The sequence below is a fragment of the Schistocerca cancellata genome, chromosome 4 (assembly GCF_023864275.1).
Source record: "Schistocerca cancellata isolate TAMUIC-IGC-003103 chromosome 4, iqSchCanc2.1, whole genome shotgun sequence".
Classification (NCBI taxonomy): domain Eukaryota; kingdom Metazoa; phylum Arthropoda; class Insecta; order Orthoptera; family Acrididae; genus Schistocerca; species Schistocerca cancellata.
Genome location: NC_064629.1, coordinates 487,695,277 through 487,720,635, shown reverse-complemented (window position 1 = coordinate 487,720,635; position 25,359 = coordinate 487,695,277). Strand labels below are relative to the sequence as shown.

The following is a 25,359-nucleotide window of genomic DNA, read 5'->3' as shown; positions in this document are numbered from 1 at the left end:
GCCTAAAACTTGTTTTAAACAGAGAGATGGAAATCTTCGAGATTTTTTTGATTTCTTGGAAGGGTACGACTTAAGATATGATCAGAGTGAAACGTAGTGCATAACATACGCCTGGGACACCATTACGGTTTACTGGTATATAGCGAAGATAGCGGGTAGCAGATTTCGATCTGACCAAGTCATACCACCGGCGTGAAACGGGAATTGATGCGTGGCTGTACCCATGCAGAGGCGTGGTATATGGCGGGAGAGAGGCAGAGCTCAATTGCCCGTACGTCTCTATCGACAACTACGTTGTTGTAGCGTCATTATCCAATTGAAACGATTCCCGGCGGCCGGCAATGTGGATGTGTCTGTAGTGGAACCTGTCCTGCGTATTGTGGACGGTGTCGGCCTCTATCGAGGCGAGGGCCTCACAGTCATCCTCCTGGTAATCACGATCTTGTAGTGCCTGTATTGTTCAGGAGTACGATGCAATGTTCCTACGAGCATGCATGCATGCCCGTGTGTGACCACAACCGTTGTGAAATACATGAAATGTATTCGCGGTTGCAAATATGGATAGCCATCAGCTGTATAACGGAATGACGACAGTGGCAATATGTGCCGGATCCTGACTCGAACCCATTACGCTATCCGAACACGGCTCACGGCCAGACACAAATTTCCGTGTGTGATTAGCCATATATCTACGACCTTTACTCCTACATCCTCAATGTATATTCCCATATAGGGGACATTTTACATGAAAGTCGCTTGCTCGGTGTCGGCAGATGAATACGATATTGCTGTGCCTGTTCGTTCAGAAGTCTGATACAGTGTTCCTTCGGACGTGAGCGATATCTCATTTGGTCAGAAAGCTCTCGTTGAAAGGTCACAGACAGTAATTGTATTCACAACTCTTCGTTGCGCCTGGCTGGTAAGTAAGTATATTATACGTTACTGTTTCGCTGGCTGCCTGATTAGGAGGCAATTAAAGCTGATCGACCTGCCGCTCAATCTCATTTGCTGTTCGCGAAGAATGATGTTAGCGGCGGCACAGCTATAGACTACAAATGGACTTTCATACCACTCTCAAAATAAAGGGTCGGTCATGAGTCTGTACTTCATTGCGTGAGTGTACTCCTGGTCAGAACCATTAGTGTAAACAGTTGCCACACATAACAAACGGACATTTTGACAGAACGTCAAAACCAAGTTATTTCCGTTTGAAATTCATACAATAGCTGACCACTACGAGGCGCAGTGGCATATGAGTTGTCAGCATTGGAAGATAAACAAGGAAACCTTCCCTCTGTCAAACCCCTTTCACCCAGTAACGCCAAATATATCTGCCTCTGCACCCAGTTTCGTCCCTGAGGTAACCAGCCAACTTTTCACACGCCTGCTGTAATGTCTCCGGTATATATTTGATTCAGTGACCGGAGTTAGGTACAACCAATAATTGTAATTAGTAACTATTTATTCTTTACTGGTAAATGTAAAATTATTTAATTTCTGTGTTGTAAGATACTTTCTTGGCTTTCTTGTCCATATTTGCATCTATTCAAATACATGCAATCCCTATTGCATCTTCTAAATTCAGAATCCTCGACGATCAGATGAGATGATATTCTCCTTACAGTGCCATTAAAATTACTTTCTTCCTGCCAACCAACGCAAGGGACGCAGTGCGTTGCCACCTGTAGCGGCACACGGACAGCTGTAACAGAGAGCGTGTCAATCAGGTGGCAACTATGCATGATTCGTATGCTACACCGCTAGATGTGACTGGGCCTGTGAGATACAGACAACACGTGCTCTTAACTGTAAAGTGCAATATGATGTTAAACGCATTGCAGTTTTAATGAACATCTACAACACGTTGAGTAAACTTCTCTGCCCATGCTAAGGCATTTACGCGTTGGTAAGAACATCGAAATTTTTGTAAATAAAACTTTAACCACAAAGGTCTCTGTAATTCGAATAGCGCTCAGAAAGTGCACTTATATAATTATTGGTCACTTTTACTATTGACACCGCTGGCCGTTGTGACCGAGCGGTTCTAGGCGCTTCAGTCCGGGACAGCGCTGCTGCTACGGTCGCAGGTTCGAATTCTGCCTCGGGCATGGATGTTTGTGTCCTTTTGGATGTGTGATGTCCTTCGGTTAGTTAGGTTTAAGTAGTTCTAAGTATAGGGGACTGATGACCACAGATGTTAAGTCCCATAGTGCTCAGAGTCATTTGCACCATTTTACTATTGGCAGTATTATTGTCCAATAGACACACAAGAAGTCAGCCAGTAGCCCCAAAGTACTGATCGATAAATGACAGTAGTGTTGTGCAGGTCTTCATACACAGTGGCAAGGAGCGGTGGACTGCAGAGTGGTGCAGTAACTATCGTCGTAAGAGAGCTTGACGGGAGCAGAGACGATTAGCGAATAAGTTGAAAGAGTGAACAGAAGATTTAATTAACTTGAATTTCCCCAAATGAATGAATGAATGAATGAATGAATGAATGAAGACTCATTACAAATAATGCCGCAAGAAATCCAATCCTGCTCTCAATGTCAAGAAGGATGAGGCTCCCTGAATTAACACAAACGATGGTTTCTGAGCCGCGAGTAGGTGGTGTCTGAATAGTGTCACACAGCGCAGAGGCTCCAAGTGTGAGTGGGCTTTGTGGCTGCCACCGGCCGTCCTGTATTGCGGCGGTAGAGGGCAGTCATGGTAAGGGCGTGCACCATTGGGTCCACCGGATCGTGAATGACTGCTATCGGCGTGTGATGGAAACTCTCAATTCACTTGCAAACTTTGACACCCATGACGAGGTGTCTATATGTGATACCACAGGTACCATTAGGAACATTTTGTGTTGCCAGTTATTTGTTTTAGACTGCTGCCAGTTTGAGCAATCTGACAGTTGTGGCACTATAGTTGCATTGTGAAGGATTGTTGGTTTCACCATATGTGGTTCAAATGGCTCTGAGCACTATGGGACTTACATCTACTGCCATCAGTCCCCTAGAACTTAGAACTACTTAAACCTTACTAACCTAAGGACAGCACACAACACCCAGTCATCATCACCATATGTGCAAATGATTTGAAAAAATAGTAATATTTGTCCATATAAAGTTTGATACATGAAATGGCAGTTTTCTTCTACTCAATGCATTGTATTAAAATGGCCTTAACTCATTTAATCTCATTTGCAAAAATTTATTCATTTAATGTTGTTTAGCACAAATAAGTACCCCATTTGAAAATGACCGATTCTGTAATGCACATTCACAAGTCCATATTACTTATGTGTCAAAATTTATGATATTGGTTAGTCGGTACGAGTTGCGCACACCCGTGTGTTGTCAGTAATGGCAAATATACAATACAACATCCTGTAACCCCGCAGTGGCTGAGCAGTGTACTCCACTTCCACTGAGGCAGGAGGCCAGTTTTACTTAGCTCACAACCGAATTCACCAGCATCAGGTAAAATTAAGCACATCTTAAAATTTTACCAACTCTTTAAGTATTCTTGTTTGTTACTGGGCAGGAAAACTACGCTCTTAAGAAGTGCTTAACGTTAGCGCACTTTTTTAGATCTAGCTGTTAGCTGCTAAATGCGTATTGTTATAAAATACGGCCGAATGCAGCCTGTGAGCCATAGTTTGACGACCGCTGGTCTAAGACCACTTAGTTTGGCAACACCGTTGGTGTCACCTGCCCGCCTTTGTTGAGTACTTTAAAAATGTAATGCACACAGAAAAACTATGACGAAATTCCTAGGTGCCTGCAGGTAGGTTACATTGCTGTTCTTTTGCCTGGTAGAAGGCACGCAAAACCATAGAGGTGTAAGGCTATTGCCTGCCTGCAGGCACCCAGGACTCGTGTTACAGTTTGTCTATATACAGGTACATTTTTAAAGTTTTCAGCAAAGGCGGGCAGGTGGCACCGACGGTGTTGCTGAAATGGGTGGTCTTCGATGGACCATTTGTCGTTTTATTCATGCATGTGTCAATGTCGTGTCAGTCCCTAATCAGTTCACGGTATGGTGCAAAACAGGAGGACTGAAAAAGTAAAAACATCCTTTCTGTTTCGAATCAACTTCAAATTTCTTCGAATAGTTTTGAATGGTCCCTAGCGATTCCGTCCTTTACATCAGAGCAAAAATTTCCGTCGACTGCACTAAAAAGAGGTGCGATCACGTTAATGGGTTTGCTGGCCTACGATGTCCATAGAGAAGGGCTAAACCGTCCCAGGAGTGTCGTGTCAGCAGTGCAAAAACAGTCAAGAACGACGTCTTCTTGCTCACTGCGCTGTGAACTGTCGTTTTCGACCGCGGAATGTGTGGAAACCAGGGCCCCAAAAAAATTGGGTGATTTCATTGACGCCCTTTATGCTCACCCTTCTGGCCCTTAAATGTCGATTCAGAGCGACGGTGTGAATGAAATATTTTTCTCGGTCACGCATAAGAAAACCGCGTGATATCAACGCAGAACGTTGCGGTTCTGACCACCATAGGGAGGCGTCAAAATAAGGGATGAAATGTGGGTGAGAGCGGGGTGTCACGACAGTCTCATCGTGTGACATGTCCACTGCGGGGTTAGGTAGAATTGTGGCATTTGGTGCCCATGTGACATCATTGAAGCATTTATAGTTTGCGTGAAGTTTGCACTTTAAGAGGAAGTTTGTAGGTACCTTTTAGCCAAATTTCCAACTTCTACGCCGCAATTAGAGACCGTCCCAGCATCTAGGAACAGTGATTCTGTAATTGTGTTGCATAGTGCGGAAGGGGTGTTCATTAAGTAAGGCAACACTTTTTTTCCTCAAAGCATGTTGGTTTTATTCAGGATTCCAATGCACCATATTATTCCCTAATGTTTGGGCTACAAAACCCTATTTTTCAACACAATCTCCGTTCAATGGAACGACCTTATGTCACCTTCCTAGGAGGACCTGCATGCCCACATGTTACCACTCTGCTGGTTGACGTCAGAGCCATCGTACACTGCATCAGTAACCTCCCCATCATCCACGTACTGCTTCCGGCGGAAGATGAAAGTCGGAAGGTGCGAGATCGGGACTACAGGGTGGATGAGACATAACAGTACACTGAAATTTTATGAGCTCCTCTCGGGTGCGCAGACTTGTGAGAAGCCTTGCGTTGTCATGGAAAAGAGAAGTTTCTTTTTTTTTTATTTCCTTATTTGACTTTGGGTTACAAGGACAACGCTCATTAAGTGCCACAGAAACATAAGTAAAAAAACAAAACAAAAAAAACAGAACAAAATTACGAAGTTGGCATGCAAATACACTCTCAAAATAAGAGATTCACTAAATTTAACAAGGCTGTATCTTCTACACGAATGAAGGTAGAAACTGTGAGATGTCTCTTAACTTAGGCATCGAAATTAAAGGTTCACATTAGCACCACTTGTATATTGCCGATTCTTGGAGTTGCCGACAGGGGCCTCCACAGTTCAGCTAGTGCGCTCTCTCGTTCGTTCATCGTCCTAGTGTGCGTCGAGTCTATATGGCACCAACGCAGCGACAAACACCAGGCAGCCGGTGGCAGTAATGACAATGACATTGGAGCAGAATTACAAACAACACTATGTTACAACATAGTGACAAATACGCATATGGCCTTTTAGTGAAATACAAAACATGAAAGGGCAAACTCCGTACATAATACAATAAGTATAGCAATAACTAAAGAACAAGAATGCTAATAGCATCATACGAAAAGAAAATCCCCAAAATGACAACACAAGACAATCAACGTTATGTACAATAAAGTCAGTAGAACAGTGACATAAAATGCACAAGAGAGCAATAATGAAAATTCAATGTAAAAAAAAAGTCTGAACGCAAATTAAAATACAAAATTACGCACCTGATTACGAATCGGGCTGATGCGAAGGTGAAGTTCGTTTGCATTTTTGTGGCGACGTACACGCTGAACATTGCAGGGATCACAGCTGTGTGCCACCGACGGGCATACGGGAGATCAGATGGGTAGGAAATGTGGAAATTTGTGGTACCGTCTTATGGGACCAAACTGCAGAGGTCATCGGTTCCTAAGCTTACGTACTACTTAATTTAACCTAAACTCAATTACGCTACGGACGACACACGCACACACCGATGCCCGAGGGAGGACTCGAACCTCCGACGGGGGAGCCTCGCCGACCGTGACAAGACGCCCTAGACCGGGCGGCTACCCCTCGCGGCACTCAGACGGGTTTGCGCGACCTTGTTGTGGTGATGACACATGCCTTTTCAACATGCTTTTGTTGACGGTCAGCTCCCCGTAGACATTCTACAAGCACCAATGAACATCTACGGTTCTCTGGTTTTCCGCCACCAGTTCTCTGCTTGGAACGCACCTCCGCTACAGACGCCATTTTGACGGATACGTATAGCGCCGCCACCTATCGGTACTTCATGAAACTATATGGGCTGAAGCGAGAATGTTCCACAATGCCCCACAATGAATCTCACACTTTTTCTCCATATTGATGGTCGATTCTATTACACAATACTTGGGGCATCGTAACTTGGTGGGGCTGTAAGTAAACAAATGGAAACAGTTTTTATAAAGAAAGGAAGTTGTTTAGTAATCCTGAATTTACCACATAATTTCTGTGTGCAATTTTTCACTGAGGTAGAGGAAATTATTCGATTAATTTGTTCTCTATAGCCCAAATGTATCCATCCTACATATGATATTAACTGTTTGTGTCTTGTTATTTTATTACATGGCTGTCTTGAACAGGAATAATTGTGTATGTATTGCTACACTTTCTGTACTGTTACTGATATGCATCATCTTTGTGATTTCAGCTCGTGACGAACCCGGTGCCCCACCAAGGTGTGGTAAGTATGAAGATATTAAAGTCTTGAAATTAGCTTTTAGAAGACAGGCAATCATCATAGGTTGTACCACTCGCTCTTTCCAGCTCCTGGATTTCTCCCTCACCATCTGCGCCCGTCCTGTCCACCTCTCCCCCACCCTCACCTACCTTGGCCTCATCATTGACCGTCACCTCACCTGGATCCCTCATCTCCTCTCCATCCAATCCAAAGCCCACAACCACCTCCAACTCCTCAAACTCCTCTCTGGCCGGACATGGGGGTTGCACCCCTCTACCATCCTCCACACCTACAAATCCTTAATCCGTCCCATTCTCTGTTATGCCAGTCCCACCTGGATATCGCCCCCCCCCCCCCCCCCAATTCTATAAGTCCCTCCAGATCCTCGAGCACCATACACTCCGCCTCGCCTTCCATATACGCCTCCCGTCCCCCATGCGGATCCTCTATGACCTCATTCCTTTCCCCCATCTGCTCCTATACCTTGAACATATCTGCATACTCTACATCTCCCGCCGCCTTGATCCCCCTCGGCCCCTGGTTGCTCCTCTCCTCTCCCATCCCCGTCCCCTGCCACGTCTTCACCGTTGTGTCCCCCCTATCCTCCATCTCTACACCCTTCATCTCCTTTCCCAAGGTGGCTTCTGTCAACTCCCCCTCCCGGATGATGCCCTCTCTCCGTCCATCTATCCCTCCTATCAACTCTGATCCTCATCGCCCCTCCTTTCCCCTGTCCTTTCCCTGAGCTCCCTCTTGCCCCCCCCCCTTCCATCCTCTTTTCTCCCCGCCTAACCTTTCCCTGCCTCCCTTCTCCCCCCCTCCCCCGAGTCCTTTTGTATTCCCCTCCTCTGCCTTTCTCCACACACTGTCGTGTCAGCCCCTCTTATGGGGCCTCGTCCTCCATCGGCTCCTTCCCCCCCCTCCCCCCTCCTTCGTTTTTCCTCTCCTTCCCCCCTTTTTCTTTCTCATCATCTGTCCAGGTTCCCCCCGTCTGTCCTCGGCTGTGGTATGTCATACTTGCCAAATTTTTAGTGTAGTGTTCAAGTGACTGTTCAGTGTCGTTCGTCTTTCCAAAGTGTTGCGAACAGAAATCATGCTGTCGCTGGGTGTGACTTTTATGTCTCTTGCAAACAGAAACCAGACTGTCGCCGTGTTTTTTAATTGTCTGTCTATAATTTAACCTGTCTGCCTCATATGTATTTTATTAGCATCATCATCCCTTTGTTCTATGTTTTAATTTTCACGATTTTCCGCCATGTTACCATTTTAGTCTCCGATTTTATCGCCTGTGTTTATTGTTTATTGTCTTCATCTTTTTAAAACAAATTCTGTAGGCCGAAGAGCGTCATACTAAGCTGCTGCCAGCCCGCCCCCTTTGGGGGGGAATCGAAACTCAATAAAGAAAAAAAATATTTTGGAAGAACGTCGTAACCATATATGGAACCGGCAATAGATTATAATTTGCTTCCTTTCCCCCTCTATATCTCATGCAAAATTTAATCACTTGGTTTCGGTTCGCATCTCACAATTTAAGCTTTCACTTCCACCATCTGCCAATTGAACCATGAGATATAGTTGCCGATAAATATCCTTATACAAGAGGAATTATTTCCAGTAAGATATATTTCTGTGTGAAAATTGGTTTCTGGTGATGGTGTATAGGGAAAGAGTCTAGTATTCTGGAGAATTGGGGTCCAAATCCTTGACTCAGGTTTTCCAAGGGTCCCTCAATCGATTCGGCTCAATAACAGAGTGATTTCTGAATGAATCTGGGTGCCTATCTCCTTCTGAATACGTATCAAAATGTAAAACAGCTCGTACCGTTTCAACGAAACATTAAAACTCTGACATGCCTTTTCTTATTTTTGATTACATTCGAACAACACATGGCGTATCAGAGAGAGTCACTCAATGTCACAAAGTTATATCTTCTACATGAATGAAGGTAGAAACCGTGGGATGTCTCTTAACTTAGGCATCGAAATTAAAAGTTTACATTCGCGCCACTTGTAAGTTAGCTATTCTCGGAGTTGCCGACAGGGGCCTCCATAGTGCAGCTAGTCCGCTCTCTCGTTCGTTCATCGTCCTGGTGTGCGTCGAGTCGATATGACGCCAACATAGTGACAAAGGGCGTTTTGCGTTCTCCTCTTCAACAGTTGGAATCCAGTTAAAACTATGCTGCGTGTAAGAGTAATTCTTAACAATGATCTACACTCCTGGAAATTGAAATAAGAACACCGTGAATTCATTGTCCCAGGAAGGGGAAACTTTATTGACACATTCCTGGGGTCGGATACATCACATGATCACACTGACAGAACCACAGGCACATAGACACAGGCAACAGAGCATGCACAATGTCGGCACTAGTACAGTGTATATCCACCTTTCGCAGCAATGCAGGCTGCTATTCTCCCATGGAGACGATCGTAGAGATGCTGGATGTAGTCCTGTGGAACGGCTTGCCATGCCATTTCCACCTGGCGCCTCAGTTGGACCAGCGTTCGTGCTGGACGTGCAGACCGCGTGAGACGACGCTTCATCCAGTCCCAAACATGCTCAATGGGGGACAGATCCGGAGATCTTGCTGGCCAGGGTAGTTGACTTACACCTTCTAGAGCACGTTGGGTGGCACGGGATACATGCGGACGTGCATTGTCCTGTTGGAACAGCAAGTTCCCTTGCCGGTCTAGGAATGGTAGAGCGATGGGTTCGATGACGGTTTGGATGTACCGTGCACTATTCAGTGTCCCCTCGACGATCACCAGTGGTGTACGGCCAGTGTAGGAGATCGCTACCCACACCATGATGCCGGGTGTTGGCCCTGTGTGCCTCGGTCGTATGCAGTCCTGATTGTGGCGCTCACGTGCATGGCGCCAAACACGCATACGACCATCATTGGCACCAAGGCAGAAGCGACTCTCATCGCTGAAGACGACACGTCTCCATTCGTCCCTCCATTCACGCCTGTCGCGACACCACTGGAGGCGGGCTGCACGATGTTGGGGCGTGAGCGGAAGACGGCCTAACGGTGTGCGGGACCGTAGCCCAGCTTCATGGAGACGGTTGCGAATGGTCCTCGCCGATACCCCAGGAGCAACAGTGTCCCTAATTTGCTGGGAAGTGGCGGTGCGGTCCCCTACGGCACTGCGTAGGATCCTACGGTCTTGGCGTGCATCCGTGCGTCGCTGCAGTCCGGTCCCAGGTCGACGGGCACATGCACCTTCCGCCGACCACTGGCGACAACATCGATGTACTGTTGAGACCTCACGCCCCACGTGTTGAGCAATTCGGCGGTACGTCCACCCGGCCTCCCGCATGCCCACTATACGCCCTCGCTCAAAGTCCGTCAGCTGCACATACGGTTCACGTCCACGCTGTGGCGCGCGCGCGCGCGCACACACACACACACACACACACACACACACACACACACACACATATATATATATATATATATATATATATATATATATATATATATATATATATACACACACAGATATTAACCCAAAGATTTACGTGAAGGGTGTAACTGGGCAATATTTCGTAGTACTTTACAGGCAACGCGAAAGTATCCAAAAAGTTTGGTATTTTTCCCTTTTTTTCTTTTTGCACAATGTTTGTATTATGGAAACAACTACGTAAAGCAGCGCTTGCGTACGTATAAAGTTCTAGCGAAACCTCAAAGTAATTATCTTTCACACATGTAGTGATTGCCAAGTATCACAGTGTCCTTCCCATTTATAAAATACCTGCAAAAACACATCTGAAAACTCAAAAATATTCAATTTTTATGTCATTAGATGTTTAAAACACGACTGCGAACTAGAAAGTAAGTACTCCAATGCTATTTTCAACCCTAAACACATTTGGCGTGCTAAACAGGCACGTAAACTTTGTATGGAATATGAGAAGAGTATAAAATATGCTCTCCATAAACAGTTAAAAACTAACACTTGATTACAAAATGTCATTAATGAATTATTAATATATAGTCGTCTAAGATGAGTTTTACTTTAAATCCTACTCCTGAGAACTACGAAAACGCGAAATAAAATCAACTGCTGCTTTCAGCTCCTGTTCCTTATTATCACCAACAGGTGGTGATCTTTATACTTCGATATGCATACAATATTTCGTTCAAGACACAACAGATACTGACATTATATACTTTCCGCAGCTGTATAGCTTGTCAAGTGTCATAATGTTCTTTGCAAGTCTAAAAGTCTGTCAAAATACGCACCAATGCAAAACATGCAATGTAAAAGTTGATTGTGAACCCTGAAGTACCCCAATCCTATTTCAACGCCGATATACTTACGAATAACATGCTAAATAATGTGTCCAGATTGCATGTCCTTGTACCTGCAGAAAATACGTTAGCTAAAATACTAATCTAGGCAGGCAAGCACACAAAAACATGGGCAGTCTGAATTAAAGGAAGAATGTGTTTAATTAGGCGTACTAGGCAAAAATCATTTTACGAAAGAAGGGAGGGAGAGGGTGTTTTGACGATTTTATTGCGATGTACCACCTAAACTATGTATTTTTGTAATACTCAACGAAAACTTCTCCTGTGTTTACACACATCGGCGCAACAGGACAAGAGTCGATATCTCGAAAGTAAACTGATAAAATTATTTATATTTGTTGAGTGCAAAATAACGTATAGGTGGCATATCGTTCTACGGAAATATAATTTCAGATATCGAAAATGGTATTACATGTAAGGTTTCAAGCGCAATACACACTTACTAACCACAATAGACTTTGAAATTCAATATTTCCACATTTAAATTTTCTGTATTCGTTGTTAAAATACAGTCGGCTTGATTATTGGCACTACTGAAATAAATCATAGGTTAGCAAACGAGCGTAGCCAGGATTAAATTCATCTAAATATATAAAATCGGTTCTAAAAATACAAATGAGCACTATTGCTAATTGTATTTAACTTCGAGAAATTAAATATATGACATCGATACTTCGCGGCACACAGAGAGTGCTACTGAATTTTCAGGATTAACTGAAGCCTCTCCCACAATATTTCGCTCAAGCAAGACAGATGACGCAAACTATCTATTGTTTGAAAACGTTTGTTTTGTGATTAATTTCAGTTGTCATTAGTAGCATATAATCCGGGGTGGTTCAAGAACATTTTTTTGCACTCAAGCATCTTATTATTTGCCCCTCCCCCTCACTTTTACCTTTGTAGACTTTCATACATATCAGGTTTCCTTACTCGTTGTTATACATACTGTATTCAGGTCTTGCACTTGAGTGCCCCTATCAGCTTAGTGTTCCATGCGGTCACTACTGATTGTGTTACGTCCTATATAGAAATCAGACAGTTTTACTGACTCTTGTTTGATTTTCGACACAATAGTAACGTTGTTTACTGTCGTCGTCGACATGTGTATTTTACGCTAGTGTGCCCATATCTGTCAATGGACAATCGACATGTTTGACTTGTTACGCTCATTGGATATGAGACTTGTCGGAACAAGCAAAATGCTCGTTCTGCATGTACATAGTCGTTTGTATCTGACTTCCTGCCTTGTGACACTCTACTACAATGTAGATGTGGAAAATAACTGGTTTGAGGCTCCATTCGAGTTTTTCGTGTATGCAGGTGCTACGTTACGTAATTGCTTGCATAATATTTGGGAAAATGTCAGAAAAATGGAGCGTTAGGATACTCAAAAAGCGTTCAAATGTATGTGAAATCTTATGGGACATAACTGCTAAGGTCATCAGTCCCTACGCTTACACACTATTTAACCTAAATTATCCTAAGAACACACACACACACACACACACACACACACACACACACACACACACACACACACACACACACCCATGCCCGAGGAAGGATTCGAACCTGCGACCGTAGCGGTCACGCGGTTCCAGACTGAAGCGTCTAGAACCGCACGGCCACACCAGCCGGCTGAATTCAATGTCGAGGTTAACTTCCCCTGCAGCTATACATGCCCTGCGCGTAGGCAACCTGACGGGCAGATAGCACCTTGAAATACCACTGTCACATTGGTGGATCGAAGGCTGTGTTGTAGTGTTACCTGTGTCTGTTTCTTGTTTACTATTTTTTCATATTGTTTCTACAACTAAATGATTGAATCAGGTCGTACTGGGGTGCTGCAATTATTTTCGGTCACCAAAGGCAGGAAGATATGAACGTGTAACTGAAAAGAAGTAATGGTACCGTACTTCGTATCAAAATAATTTATATCATAGGCACTTACTAACAGAAAAGTAAGTGCCAAGGACGGTCGTTTTTGTATTACAATGGACCTTGTTGTGCAACATCTATGGTGCCTTCTCTGTGCCATGCGTGTTCTTGTACCTGTAGGATGTCTATACCGGGACAGGGATAAAATTCCTTGTCTGGCAGTAAAAGAATGGGTGAAAATGGTTTTCGAGTTTAGATCTCTTTTAGGTCCGTACACTTCGTCCATCGTTTCTCCAATGAATAGATTCCATACTTCATGTAAGATTCTGAAAGCTCTGCAGCACACACATTATTTACTGTCATAACCTGTTCAGTGGATTAAAAATCTTTTGCAATCGCAGATTGTGACGTGGGATAGATGAAGGTCAGTTGGTATCTAATTTGATGGCAATGGCGGATTAACGAAGAATTACTTGTAATTGTTTAGTTTTGCCAATATAAAAGCAACTTTGAAGGCGGATGAATCGTGCCACGGAATGATGAGTCTGCTTTCACGGGCAGTCCAAGCTTATTCGAAAGGATATTTCTTCCTGTAGGTAACCAAAGAAACGTGTGTAGTATTAATCAGTTGCTGTTTTACCGTTAGCGAGACAATAAACAAGAAGAATCCCTGTCTCATTCAGGAAAAAACTGATCGTATCTATTCTGCTGTTTGCTGTTTCGTTTCTGGCGCGACGCGGTGGCCCATGACTCATCCACCGTAACAAATTGCCCATAAGAGTCAGCTTTTTTAACGCTCTCAACTTTATTGACATATTCATTTTCGCACTTCATTTGGTGAGCATCAACGAATGCGGTAGCTGTTGTTCTCGAAACACATTACACAGTTAATTTTTCACCTAAAATGCAGCATACTGTTTTTACTAATCTGCTTGTCGCGTCAGCTACGTTAAACACCTTCAAAGGCCGATTGTTCAATACAGTATTGTGTACTTTTTTGATGTTTATATCAGCGTCTCTCAAGTGTATACCTGAACAGGTGTAAACACTTGTTCATTCTCATTATTGTGAAACACATCTCTTCTGATGGTCACTTTTGTCCCTTGTTTTCACCCAGAATATGGGAAGCAAAGAGCTTACAGTTAAGAATGCGTTTCACGGTATCGAAGATGAAACAATTCTCATAGGTCTTAAGTTATGCATTTAAGAGGCCATGTTTACTGCATATTTTTCTTGATTTGTCTCATACCACCACATCTGAAAGTTTGTCGGTGGAATTCTTGTTCGCCCTTTGTAGTCTACCAATCTGCAATATGCTGCCCGCATCTCGTGGTCGTGCGGTAGCGTTCTCGCTTCCCACGCCCAGGTTCCCGGGTTCGAATCCCGGCGGGGTCAGGGATTTTCTCTGCCTCGTGATGGCTGGGTGTTGTGTGCTGTCCTTAGGTTAGTTAGGTTTAAGTAGTTCTAAGTTCTAGGGGACTGATGACCATAGCTGTTAAGTCCCATAGTGCTCAGAGCCATTTGCACCATTTTTTTTCCTATATGCAATTGCAGTTTTGGAATTACTCCATTTTAAAGCACAATCAGTTTTTACTATTGCAGGGTATAAGCCAATTTACAAGTGATTTAAACTATTGCACAATACATGCCACTTCACAACATCTGAAGAAGCAGCAGCTTGTGCACCAGTTCCTGAGGGTGGTAACATTTGAATTCAATCGCTCATTTTTTTTACAGTTGAAAACCCAAACTTTTTTCGGAATGTTTATTACCGAATGAAAATCATCCAAAGCGTTTTACGATGGTACGATACTTCCGATAATCCGTTTAAATCAGACACACACAAAACGACTACTTTGGAAATCAGAGTAAGTCAAAATGTTCTTAAGATTAGGTTTATAGTTACTTACTTGCGGAATATGTACCGTCATAAGGAAAACGGAGTGCCTTTGCCATAAACTCCTTCCATGTGACAGAGCGAAGATTCTTCCCCCTTCCCTACTGCGATGCAAGACCCCAATCAACGAAATGGTCCATCTGATATCCGCAAAGATACTGACTTCTCTACTTTTGCAGCTCGACGAGACATCGATGTTTCCACTCAAGGAGTTCGATTTCTCGGTTGTTCTATTGACTTACGTACTCTGCAATTCTGTACCATTTATTCTGAATCCAGAATGAAGGTTGTTATAAAATATTGACTTTTCACTGTCAGATATATTCTCCAAAGCAAAGAATGCTGTGTTACGATATTTCCTTAAATCAGTCGATTTCGGGAAGGTCGGGTGTCATTGAAACACAGCAATCAGCCAGGACAGGCTCATCGTTTCATTACCCCTTCTCTCATTACTGCAATGAATCTTGCTGTCAGGAATGACCGACGGCGGGAGGCGGAAGTCATTCGGCTCTTGCTGGGGATCAGTCACAGTATCGCTCAAGACATAGCATTTGAGGTTCCTCCACAGGCTGATGGAGGAGCGGAAGTTAAACAGGAAGTCTACATCACTGCAGCACCTGGAGAAGTATCACGATGAAGAATGAAGTATATCGTTCCCTGTTCCGCATTGTCAAGAGAGATGAAGCATGGTGTCCATCATCTTGAGCCAGAGGGCAAGCGTCAGAACCAACACTGGAAGCACATGAATTTACCCCCCCCCCTGCACCCCCAAAAAAATCCAAGGTCGTGTACGCCAGCTCCAGGAAAGTAATGATGGCGTTTTCTTTGATAGCTTTTTCTCTGACTGCAAGGTCCCGCTGTTCGTTGACACTCTGAAACACGGCACCACAATTAACGCACAGCGACACATTGACACACTGAAGAAACTGCAGCGCGCCGTTAAGTTCAAACGCACAGGAATGTTGACGGACGGCATCAGTTTGTTGCAGGATAGTGCCTGCCTACATGTTACTAAGATTGATTCGATTACGCTGCAAAATTTTCGTTCGGGAGGTGTTACACATGCTCCATACAGTCTCGATCTCTCCCGATGCTATGGTTCCGTACTCTAATGTTACGTATCCCTTACCAACAATATGTTCGTAGATGTACAGAAAGTAAATATCCTACGTTGAACTAACTATTCTAGTGTTGTCAACGTTTGTATGGTTTCGTAATTGCAGAGACATTATATTAGCAGAAAAATGTGTGTCGTGCTATGGGTGTCGCATTGTGTAGGATGTCGGTTCCTGATCATGTTTCCCAATTAGTAGGACCAAGGTTTTTCGTTTAAGAACAAGCCACTGGAATATTGGTGCTTTTTGGCATCATCAGTATTTATTCGTCAATTCATGACACTTTCTAGAACACCATTTGTTAAGTAAATGCGTTGTGCTGCATTTCAGTACGACACAATGAACTTCATAGTTATATTGACCGCTCTGGACAGCAACTGAAACTATTATGGCGCATTTGGTGCCTAAATTTTCTATAAGTATTACGTACATAGCTTCAAGTTCCTGAAGAATAGGATGTAGTTAAAATAATTTTATTATGACTATCTTAATTGAAATTACTTTTCAAGTATAATTTACATAATGTTTTGTGGAAATAATTATTGACAGAAGGATTTATGCTCCTAATAATTAATAACTGAAGTTACAAATTAGGCAATATAAAAACCACCAACTTCACTTCTTATATAATTGTCGATTGAATGATCGATAGATGTCCGAAAGAAGAGACACCATATACATATAATTTGACAGGCCTAGCTGGGCAGTGAATCCACCTTCATCAATGCGGATGCACAAGTACGTCCGACCTCCTGCGGGAATCTCAGAGAGCGAATATGGAGGAGATGGACAGTGACTACGGATAGGTGGCGCTCGATGGGAGTGTGGATCGGACGCGAGGCGTGCCGAGGTAGTCCGCACAGTTTCAAAAAGACTGTGTCCTGGATGGAGCAGTGGTTACCGCACCTGCCTAGTAAGCAGGAGATCCCGCGTTCAAATCGCGGTACGGTACACATTTTCACTCGTCGTCGCCGATTCCGCGTAGTGTCCTAATGTAGTTGACAGCAGTGGTCCCTTCCCTTTCTTCCCCTCTGCACCTGCAATTTACATACGATAATAATATTACTTTCACTGTAAAGTGGTTTCTGACTCATTTGAGGTAATAGCTGTGATTACTAGTTTTCGTGGCTCAAGATCAATGTTGCTAAGCGGATCGATATGAAAAATAAAATTATATTATCAGGAAAATAGTGTTTTGGTGATAAAACATACGCAAAATTATCTCTAGATGTGGACTATATAATTAAAGCATAGAAATTAAGTTAGGCGGAAATTTATACGGAATCTTATATTACAACTAAGGTACTAAAGTTCTGAGAAGGCAAGATTCATTATAGTAGACAACCGCAATCATTTTCATGAAGTCGGTGACCGTCTTTTCTTGCAGTGGCATAAATGTATTAACAGTTATGAAGATTACTTTTGAAATAATAAAAAGGTCGCTTACTTTCGTCTATGCATCTCGTTTCTGTCCCTCATACTTTTACTTCGTAAACTAAACATACAAATCGTGAATAGTGGTGAACAGGGTTTAATGTCATACAACACAAATAACCTGTTGCAATTCCTTGATAAACGTAGCTGAAGGACCTAGGGAATCCGAATTTGGAGGTTTCAAGTGCAGTCAACGCAGTTTTGGCGTTTAAAGCGATGCAAAGGGTCTTTTTGTACATGAAGAATGTGCTCTTCATTATTGGGATGAATACCTACTCTACGGCATCAATATAGTCATGTAATCCAGTGGACTCACAATTTATTCGTCCGTACGTGTATGGTGAGCATAGGTCCTCGAGTCACTGCAGAATTAATCTTTTCTTCCTCCGTTCTGCAACTCGTTCTCTTTCGACTATCTACATTCTTTTCAGCCGTAACGACCCCATTCATGTTCTTTAATGTCGGTACGACAATCCCTTAGGTTTTATTTCGGGACAATTCATTCTGTTTCTATCACTTTCTCGGGGTAAGAAACCCACTACCCGATTTCGGGTTGCCTTTTCCCTTTTTCCAAATTCTTACAGTGGTGCGAAGCGTTTGGGAAGGACTACTGTAGAAGAATCCCTTACGTTGAGTAAACTGATAATCTACACTTGAGCTCAGAAGGCCAACACAGTTGCAAATCCAATGTGATGGAGTCTTCAGGTACCTTCGCCGTTGTAGTCCACTGACAACGCAAGGATCGCAATGTTGATGGTAGAGGTATCAACTTCCTACGCATGCCATTTAGTATATGTTCATTCTTTTTGGGAAAACGGGACTTCAGGCAATGACCAACAATGAGATGGCAATTGCTGTGGCTCGGTGGCAACCGTGTGAGAGCTCTCGATGCGTGTAGGGCGCATCACAGGTGATATCTAGCACACGCAAGGAACTTGCATTTGGTGACGTACCCAACATAAAATCTTTAACAGAGCTCAAAGCAAACAGTGTGAACACAGAGACCTTCATATTTGCAATGGAAGGAAACTTTACTGTGGAAGAAGTAAAGGTCATGGTGGGGATACATCCACCACCACATAGGTGGTGATGGAACATCCCACTACCCACGCAATGTTTAGATGTTTAGAAATTAATAGCAGTGCCTGTTAAACATTCTGTAGGCACAGGCCGCAAGGCACACGTCGTACAATTTGTCTAACTAATATCCAGTCAGTGGCTGCATTCAGTATCACCAGCACATTAAGTCACTATCACACAAGTGCAGCACACCTGAGTAAATAGACACTACACTGTATCTGTCTAGTCTCCATTAGAACATTCATTCCACTTTTTAAGGTACAGCCACAAGATTTTTATATTTCCTCGAAATGGTTTCCAATGATACCTTGACGATTTTTTCAGATATTGCTCTTGCTGCGACGTAATCGTTCCTGTGTAGGGGAAATAGTAGTTTCGCCTTGACACTATGTCTCACAAACATGTCGTAATCTGCATCAAACGTACTTCCATTTACACCTGTTTTGGCATCTACATCTTCATCTGCACTCTGCAAATTACTGTGAAGTGCATGGCAGAGGGTACGTCCCATTGCACCAGTTATTAAGGCTTTTTCCAATTGCATTCGAGTATGGAGCGCAGGAAATTTACAACGAGTAATTTTCTTCTCTCTAAATGTTTCTGGCAGTCCATTCATCACAGATTTTAACCATCATAATGTTGTCACAAAACGATTCTGTAATGGGCATAAGTCCATTTATATTCTTCTTACTAAGGTGTGTACCATTTTCGGTGTAAAATGTTAGCGATCTCAGTAACAAGATTATCCAGGTTCTCCAATAATAACCACAAACCAAAGCGTTCATCAATTCGTCTCCTCTGTTTCCCTAGTAACTGAAGAGATATTTAGCACTTTGGAGAAATCGACTTTGACACTTTCTGCTATCGGAGAAGACTGATCAGTTGTGGCTATTAAGCGACCTTTTATGCACAAAGGATCATATATGGTGGTACTTCCAGCGACGTGATACTCCTATCATGCTTCTACTTGCAATCCAATTGTGAACTCCTACCTCAACTGGACTATTTTGTATGCTGATACTTTCCCTTGTCATAACTTGTGTGGGTCCACATCCATAACCTACATCAGACATAACGCGGGTGGATTCATCTCCGAATATTAGAAAGGAGAGAAGACACATTTTTAAAAATGTTTTATAGTTCTTTTAACGTTTTTTGATGTTATTGAAATCCTCACGTTATACTTGTAAACATTTCTTTTCTGTGGATTATTAAGTTCCATTTTTAATGGATAGAGGGCACTTTTTATTAGTGCAGATGTACTATTTAGGTTTCTTAAATTTCTTAATATAAAACCACAGCGAGTTGGTATATCTTTATTCACGACAGTTGACTTACAATTCCACGTTAAGAAGTTACTCTGTAACTGTAACAAACTGTATGTCACACAACTTTTTTATTGTATCTTATTCCTTAAAAGCTTTAGAAGATTTGTAAACGTAAGTGTTGAACCAGATGAATTGATCTGCAGATTGAAATTGGACAGTTTTGTAATGAAAGACTATTTGATCATCAAGGTGTATTAGTATCCCTTTTACATTAATGCAATTAGACCATTACTTTCCACTGAGCAGATTCTGTTCCAGAAGTTCGATTATCAATGTTCTGCATGTTACCCGTCTGTGGTCACCATAACCTCTTCATTGGGCAGAAAAACATTTACAGTCACAATTTTTTCTAGTTGTGGAAATAGATGATGTTACATCTGGTAAACAGGATGGATGATCCAAATAGCTCTCTTGTTTCCATTTTCTCCTTATAAAATCCAGAGTTTTTCTCATTTAGTTTTTCTTCCAACATGGTCTAAAGCAGTCATCCTCAAACTGGGGGTCGTGCCTCCTTGGGGACAGGTACAGGGAATAAGAAATTGACAACTTTGTATTTCATACTATGTAAGAAAGTCTACGGGTAAAAAAGTGTTGCTATTGTCATTTTCATGAACTAAGTTAGGAAGCTCCCCCATTGTTCATTTGATGTATTGTATCCCAAGGACTGACCAGTAGACCCTGTCACCAGAAATGCTTAGAAAAGTTATGAATAGTATTTCAACGCGGAGCATCTGTCACCGTTCATCCGCAGGGTTAGCCACTTACCAAACATTTAACAAGCATTAATGACAATAAGCCGCTTGGCTATGTAACCGCCACATCCTGGCGTCACTGACTACAAGAATAGGTTGTTAGTAAGAGTCATTGTGAGGGTCCATTAGCCGGCCGATGTGCCCGAGCGGTTCTAGGCGCTCCAGTCTGGAACCGCGCGAGCGCAACGGTCGCAGGTTCGAATCCTGCCTCGCGCATGGATGTGTGTGTTGTCCTTAGGTTAGTTAGGTTTAAGTAGTTCTAAGTTCTAGGGGACTGATGACCTCCGATGTTAAGTCCCATAGTGCTCAGAGCCATTTGAACCATTTTTTTTTTTTTTTTTTTTTTTTTTTTTTTTTTTTTTTTTTTTTTGAGGGTCCATTCGAATTAGTTCAGTCTTCCGGAGTCAATTCAGAGGTAGTGCGTAAGCTATACGTTTAATTCTAGTTTATGTTCAGTGAAAGTAGTTAACCGGATTTAATTCTAGGAGGTGGGACGATGGCAGGCGGCGGGCTGTGGGTTGCTGCCGATACATATAGAATGGATGGTCCTTGATGCCATTGGTCCGGGTGCGTTGGCCCCTGACCAGGCGCTCACGGCGGCCGCTATTGCTGCGTCGCGATAAGGCCCGTAGTGCTGGCTTGCACCACGGAAGGCGGTAGTGAGGTAGATCTCGGCTACGTCACGTTCCGAGCCATGGAGCGCATGAGACCCATGTTGAGCCCACGCCAAGGGCAGGGCGGACCGGAGGCGCTCGACTTGTCCTCTCTGCTGGTGAGAGGGGGTGGGGGGGGAGGTGCGGCTCGCTGGACAGTTACTCAGGCAACACGCAGGGGCTCGGGGCCTGGTAGCGGCAGAAACAGTTGCGTCATCTGCATGGGGCAAAGTATCACGGACTTCGCCAGCTGACGAATCACGAATGACGGCGGTATCGGGTTTTAATGTGATGCTGCCTGCTGATCACGTGATTGTGGCGTCATTACTGTGTCATGGCGACGCCTCTTTTCCTGACCATACTTGGTAAGGTGTTGGTGTCGTCCCAAAGGCGGCAGGGTGTCGTAATTAGCAGTAGGTTACATCCATCAACCTTTCTGGGCTGTCTGGGCGCGCGGTCTGATGCAACCAGTTACTTAGCAGAGCAGCGTCCGGCACGACGTGTCCCCAGTTCTGCGGCCAGCTGCTTCGTCTGCTCCGTCCTCTGTTCCGAGTCTTGGTTTTTTACACAATAAAGTGATAGAATCTCCGCCATTTCCACGGATAAATGACTGATTTGCAGTGGCAACAAGAGGTCCAATGGAAGTGATTCAGCGAGTGTCTTTTCTCCTTTGAATGCTCGCAGTTCCAATTTTAATCAAAGTACATTCGTTCGTGTCTTATTCTGTTCCTCTCAGCAACATTAGGTCTCAAAGCAAACTCAAAGTGCCTGCAAATGAAGTTGAATAACTGAGTACTCGGCATTGCTCAGGAGTGTACGGTACATATTCCAATTCTCGTCTCTAGTCTCTCAATTCATCTCCTCGCCCGCCCTCTCTTCGTCCAGCTCTTCTTCTTTCCATTCTCTTGCCAACTCCTCCTCACCTTCTCTACGGCTCTCTCCTCGTCTTTACTTTCTCTGTCCATTTCGTCACTCACCTCTCTCACTATATGCTCCTCCAGCCCCTGTCCGTCCACCTCCTCTTCTTCGCACTCTCTGTCCACTTCTTCCACCCCACTATTCTCTTTCCGTCTCCTCCCGCCATTCTCTCTGTCAACCTGCTCCTCCCTCTCTGTTCATCTGGTCAAAAATGGATCAAATGGCTCTGAGCACTATGGGACTTAACATCTGAGGTCATCAGTCCCCTAGAACTTAGAACTACTTAAACCTAACTAACCTAAGGACATCACACACATCCAGGCCCGAGGCAGGATTCGAACCTGCGACGTTCATCTGGTCCTCCCCCTTTCTCTGCCTATATAAATATCTCCCCCCACTCCACTCTGTCCATCTACTATTTCCTCATCGTCCATCTCCTCCTCCTCTCTTTGTCCATTTGCTCCTCTCACTTCTCCCCCTCCCACTTCTCCTCCTCCCCCATTTCTCGGTCTGTCTCTTCCTCCCTCTCCCTCTATCCATCTCATTGTCCTCCTTCCCCTATCGACCTCCTGCACCCCGTCACTCAGGCCATCTCCTCGTGTTCCCTTTCTGTGTCCATTTCCTCCCCCTCCTCTCTCTGACTATCTCCTTCTCCCTGCTCTTTAAGTCCATCTCTCCACCCCTCTCTCTGTCCATCACTTCCACTTTATTTCTCTGTTAAGCTCCTTCCACCCCTTCTCTGTCCAGCTTCTCCTTCCGAGTTTCTGTATGAACATTTCCTCTTCTACTCTCCTCTTGAACATCACCCCACGCTAATAGGAGGTTGCTGGTTCTTGTACCTACACTATTTCTTCCCAGATAGTATGTAATATGTGCACCAAATGTGGTTGAAGTCGATTCAGGGCTTTAGGAAGAGCTTTTCCTGGCGGCTTTTCCCCACCTCACATATAATTAACATATTTCACACCGCTTTGAACGCATATTTCAGCTGTACCTCTAGCGAATTTCGTCGTGCTGTTCCATTTTCACGTAGGCCAATGTTTACGACGTCGTATCTCGTGAACAATGTAGCATACAGTTATATACTTTTGCATGTACATTCAGTGGAATAATTGAATCATGTCCGCAAAATGTGTTGCGAGTAGAGTTGGTTGTAAAGAAGTAATGAATTATAAGGTTATGCCTGATGCGACAGTTTTACTGCCTGAACACCGAAAACAGAGTAAGCGATGAACTTTTTCTCCTCTCACGATTTTGTGAGGGTTTCACCGAGAAAAAGTCTCGTGAAGGTTTGAAATTACGCGTAAACTTGGGCGAAAGTCACTAAATGCTCTCATTCGCAAATACTGGATGTTGAGTATATTCTGACTATATGCGCGTCACGAGCTACGCTTCTTTTTAACCATAAAACCCACTCCTTTGAGATATAGATATTTCTTACTCCCAATAGTGGTCCTTCCCAGACCGTAAGTGATATGTGTACCAAGTTTGGTTGATATCGATCCAGTGGTTTAAGGCGAGATGTGGAATTTAGATAATACTTTTACATATATACATCCACTGCTATAATATATACGGATTATCTGACATTGGTATTTACCAGTATTCTTTTGAATAATGAGGTACGACCACAATGGATTCTTTGTTTGGAGATTTGAGTTAACGATAGCTCGAATCCTATAAAGCTAAAGCTGCAACTGCCGACAAATCATCCAGACCATGTAAATAAACCACCAAATTTTTCTAGCTTCATGAGCAACAAGTAAAATGAAATGTACGATTCTTCAAATACAAGTACAATTTTCTAAGAAAGCCGTAAGAGCTTCGGTACTTAATTGCAAAATCGGAATCACCACAAATTATTGGTGAGGAATTACTTCTTCCCGCAGTCGTCAAAACGTGTGAAATCATGCATGGAGAAAGTTTTGGCTCTTTTCTTGAAGCCGATTCTACTCTCATATGTTACCGTGACTCGTGGTACTGATGCAGTAGCCACTGACTTAAAAAATCAATTGCTACCACGTGTTCATGACAGCCCAAAATTCGCCCTACAACTTGAGGCCAGTACTGATATCGGAAATCTTTCCCAGCTTCTTGTCTTTGAAAGCTACTGTTATAAAAATGAAATGCGCAAGGCCTTTCTGTTTTGTAAAGCTCTGAAAGAGAGGGCTGTAGGCGATGATGTTTTCTTCCTTTTGAAGTCCATTTTTATTGAAAACCATTTGTCACGTACAAATTGTGTTGGTTTATGTACCAATAGGGCGACAGAATTTATTGGAACTAAAAACGATTCATCTGTTGTTTCTCCTTCTGTAAAATTCACACATTGTGTGGTACACAGTGAGGTATTAGCTTCTAAAATGGACAACCGGAAGTCAGTAAAGTCCTTAGCGATGCTTTCATTGTAAATTTCTTGAAAGCACGAGATTTGAACTGTAGGCTATTTTCCATTCCATGCTTTTCGAGGAGATGGATACTCTCTCGTGATTCATTTCTATTGCACACTGAGATACGTTGGTTGTTCGAGGTAAGATATTTCGTCGCGCTGTGAAGCTGGAGGATGACCGTCTCTTTCCCTATTGAATAGCAGTCCTACACTCAAGGCTATGTTTCTGGATGGAAAAAGGCTTCTAATATTGTGTAACTTGGCCAACATTTTTTACACACAGAATGATGTTCACGTATCACTTCAAGATCGAAGTAGTGATATCACTCTAAGCGAGGAAGCGCCTGCGTTTAAATATAAAACTTGGACTTTGGAAAACCGAGATTGAGAAGGATGACTGGGAGATGTTTACTTCTGTGAATGTTTTCGTGAAGGAAAATGAGCTGGATGTAGGTAAAATTAGTAGAATTGGCGTAGTACATCTCGAAAACCTTCTTCAACAATTCGAGGATAAATGTTCAGAACCTTCGTTTTAGTATGACTGGGTCCACAGTCCCATCCTATACGTTTGCAACAAGACCTATTGTAGACAGTAGAGTAAGAGGAGCTAGCAGAACTTCGAAATGAATTTAAATCGAAGCCCCTAAAAATTTTTGTGTGCAGACTGGGAATGAATATCCAAATTTACCAAGAAGGCAACTTACTTGTGTGAGTCAACATTTTCCACAATGGGATTAATCAACACG

At 43.3% G+C, this 25,359-nt stretch overlaps 1 protein-coding gene across 1 annotated transcript in view; it reads left to right on the top strand.

Moving 5' to 3' along the window:
- Positions 1-25,359, top strand: part of LOC126184786 (protein PFC0760c-like) — a 298,617-nt gene that overhangs the window by 44,520 nt on the left and 228,738 nt on the right. The window contains exon 3 of the mRNA XM_049927357.1: positions 6,828-6,860. Within this exon, the coding sequence (XP_049783314.1) occupies positions 6,828-6,860 (33 nt within the window). The remainder of the gene's footprint in view (positions 1-6,827; positions 6,861-25,359) is intronic.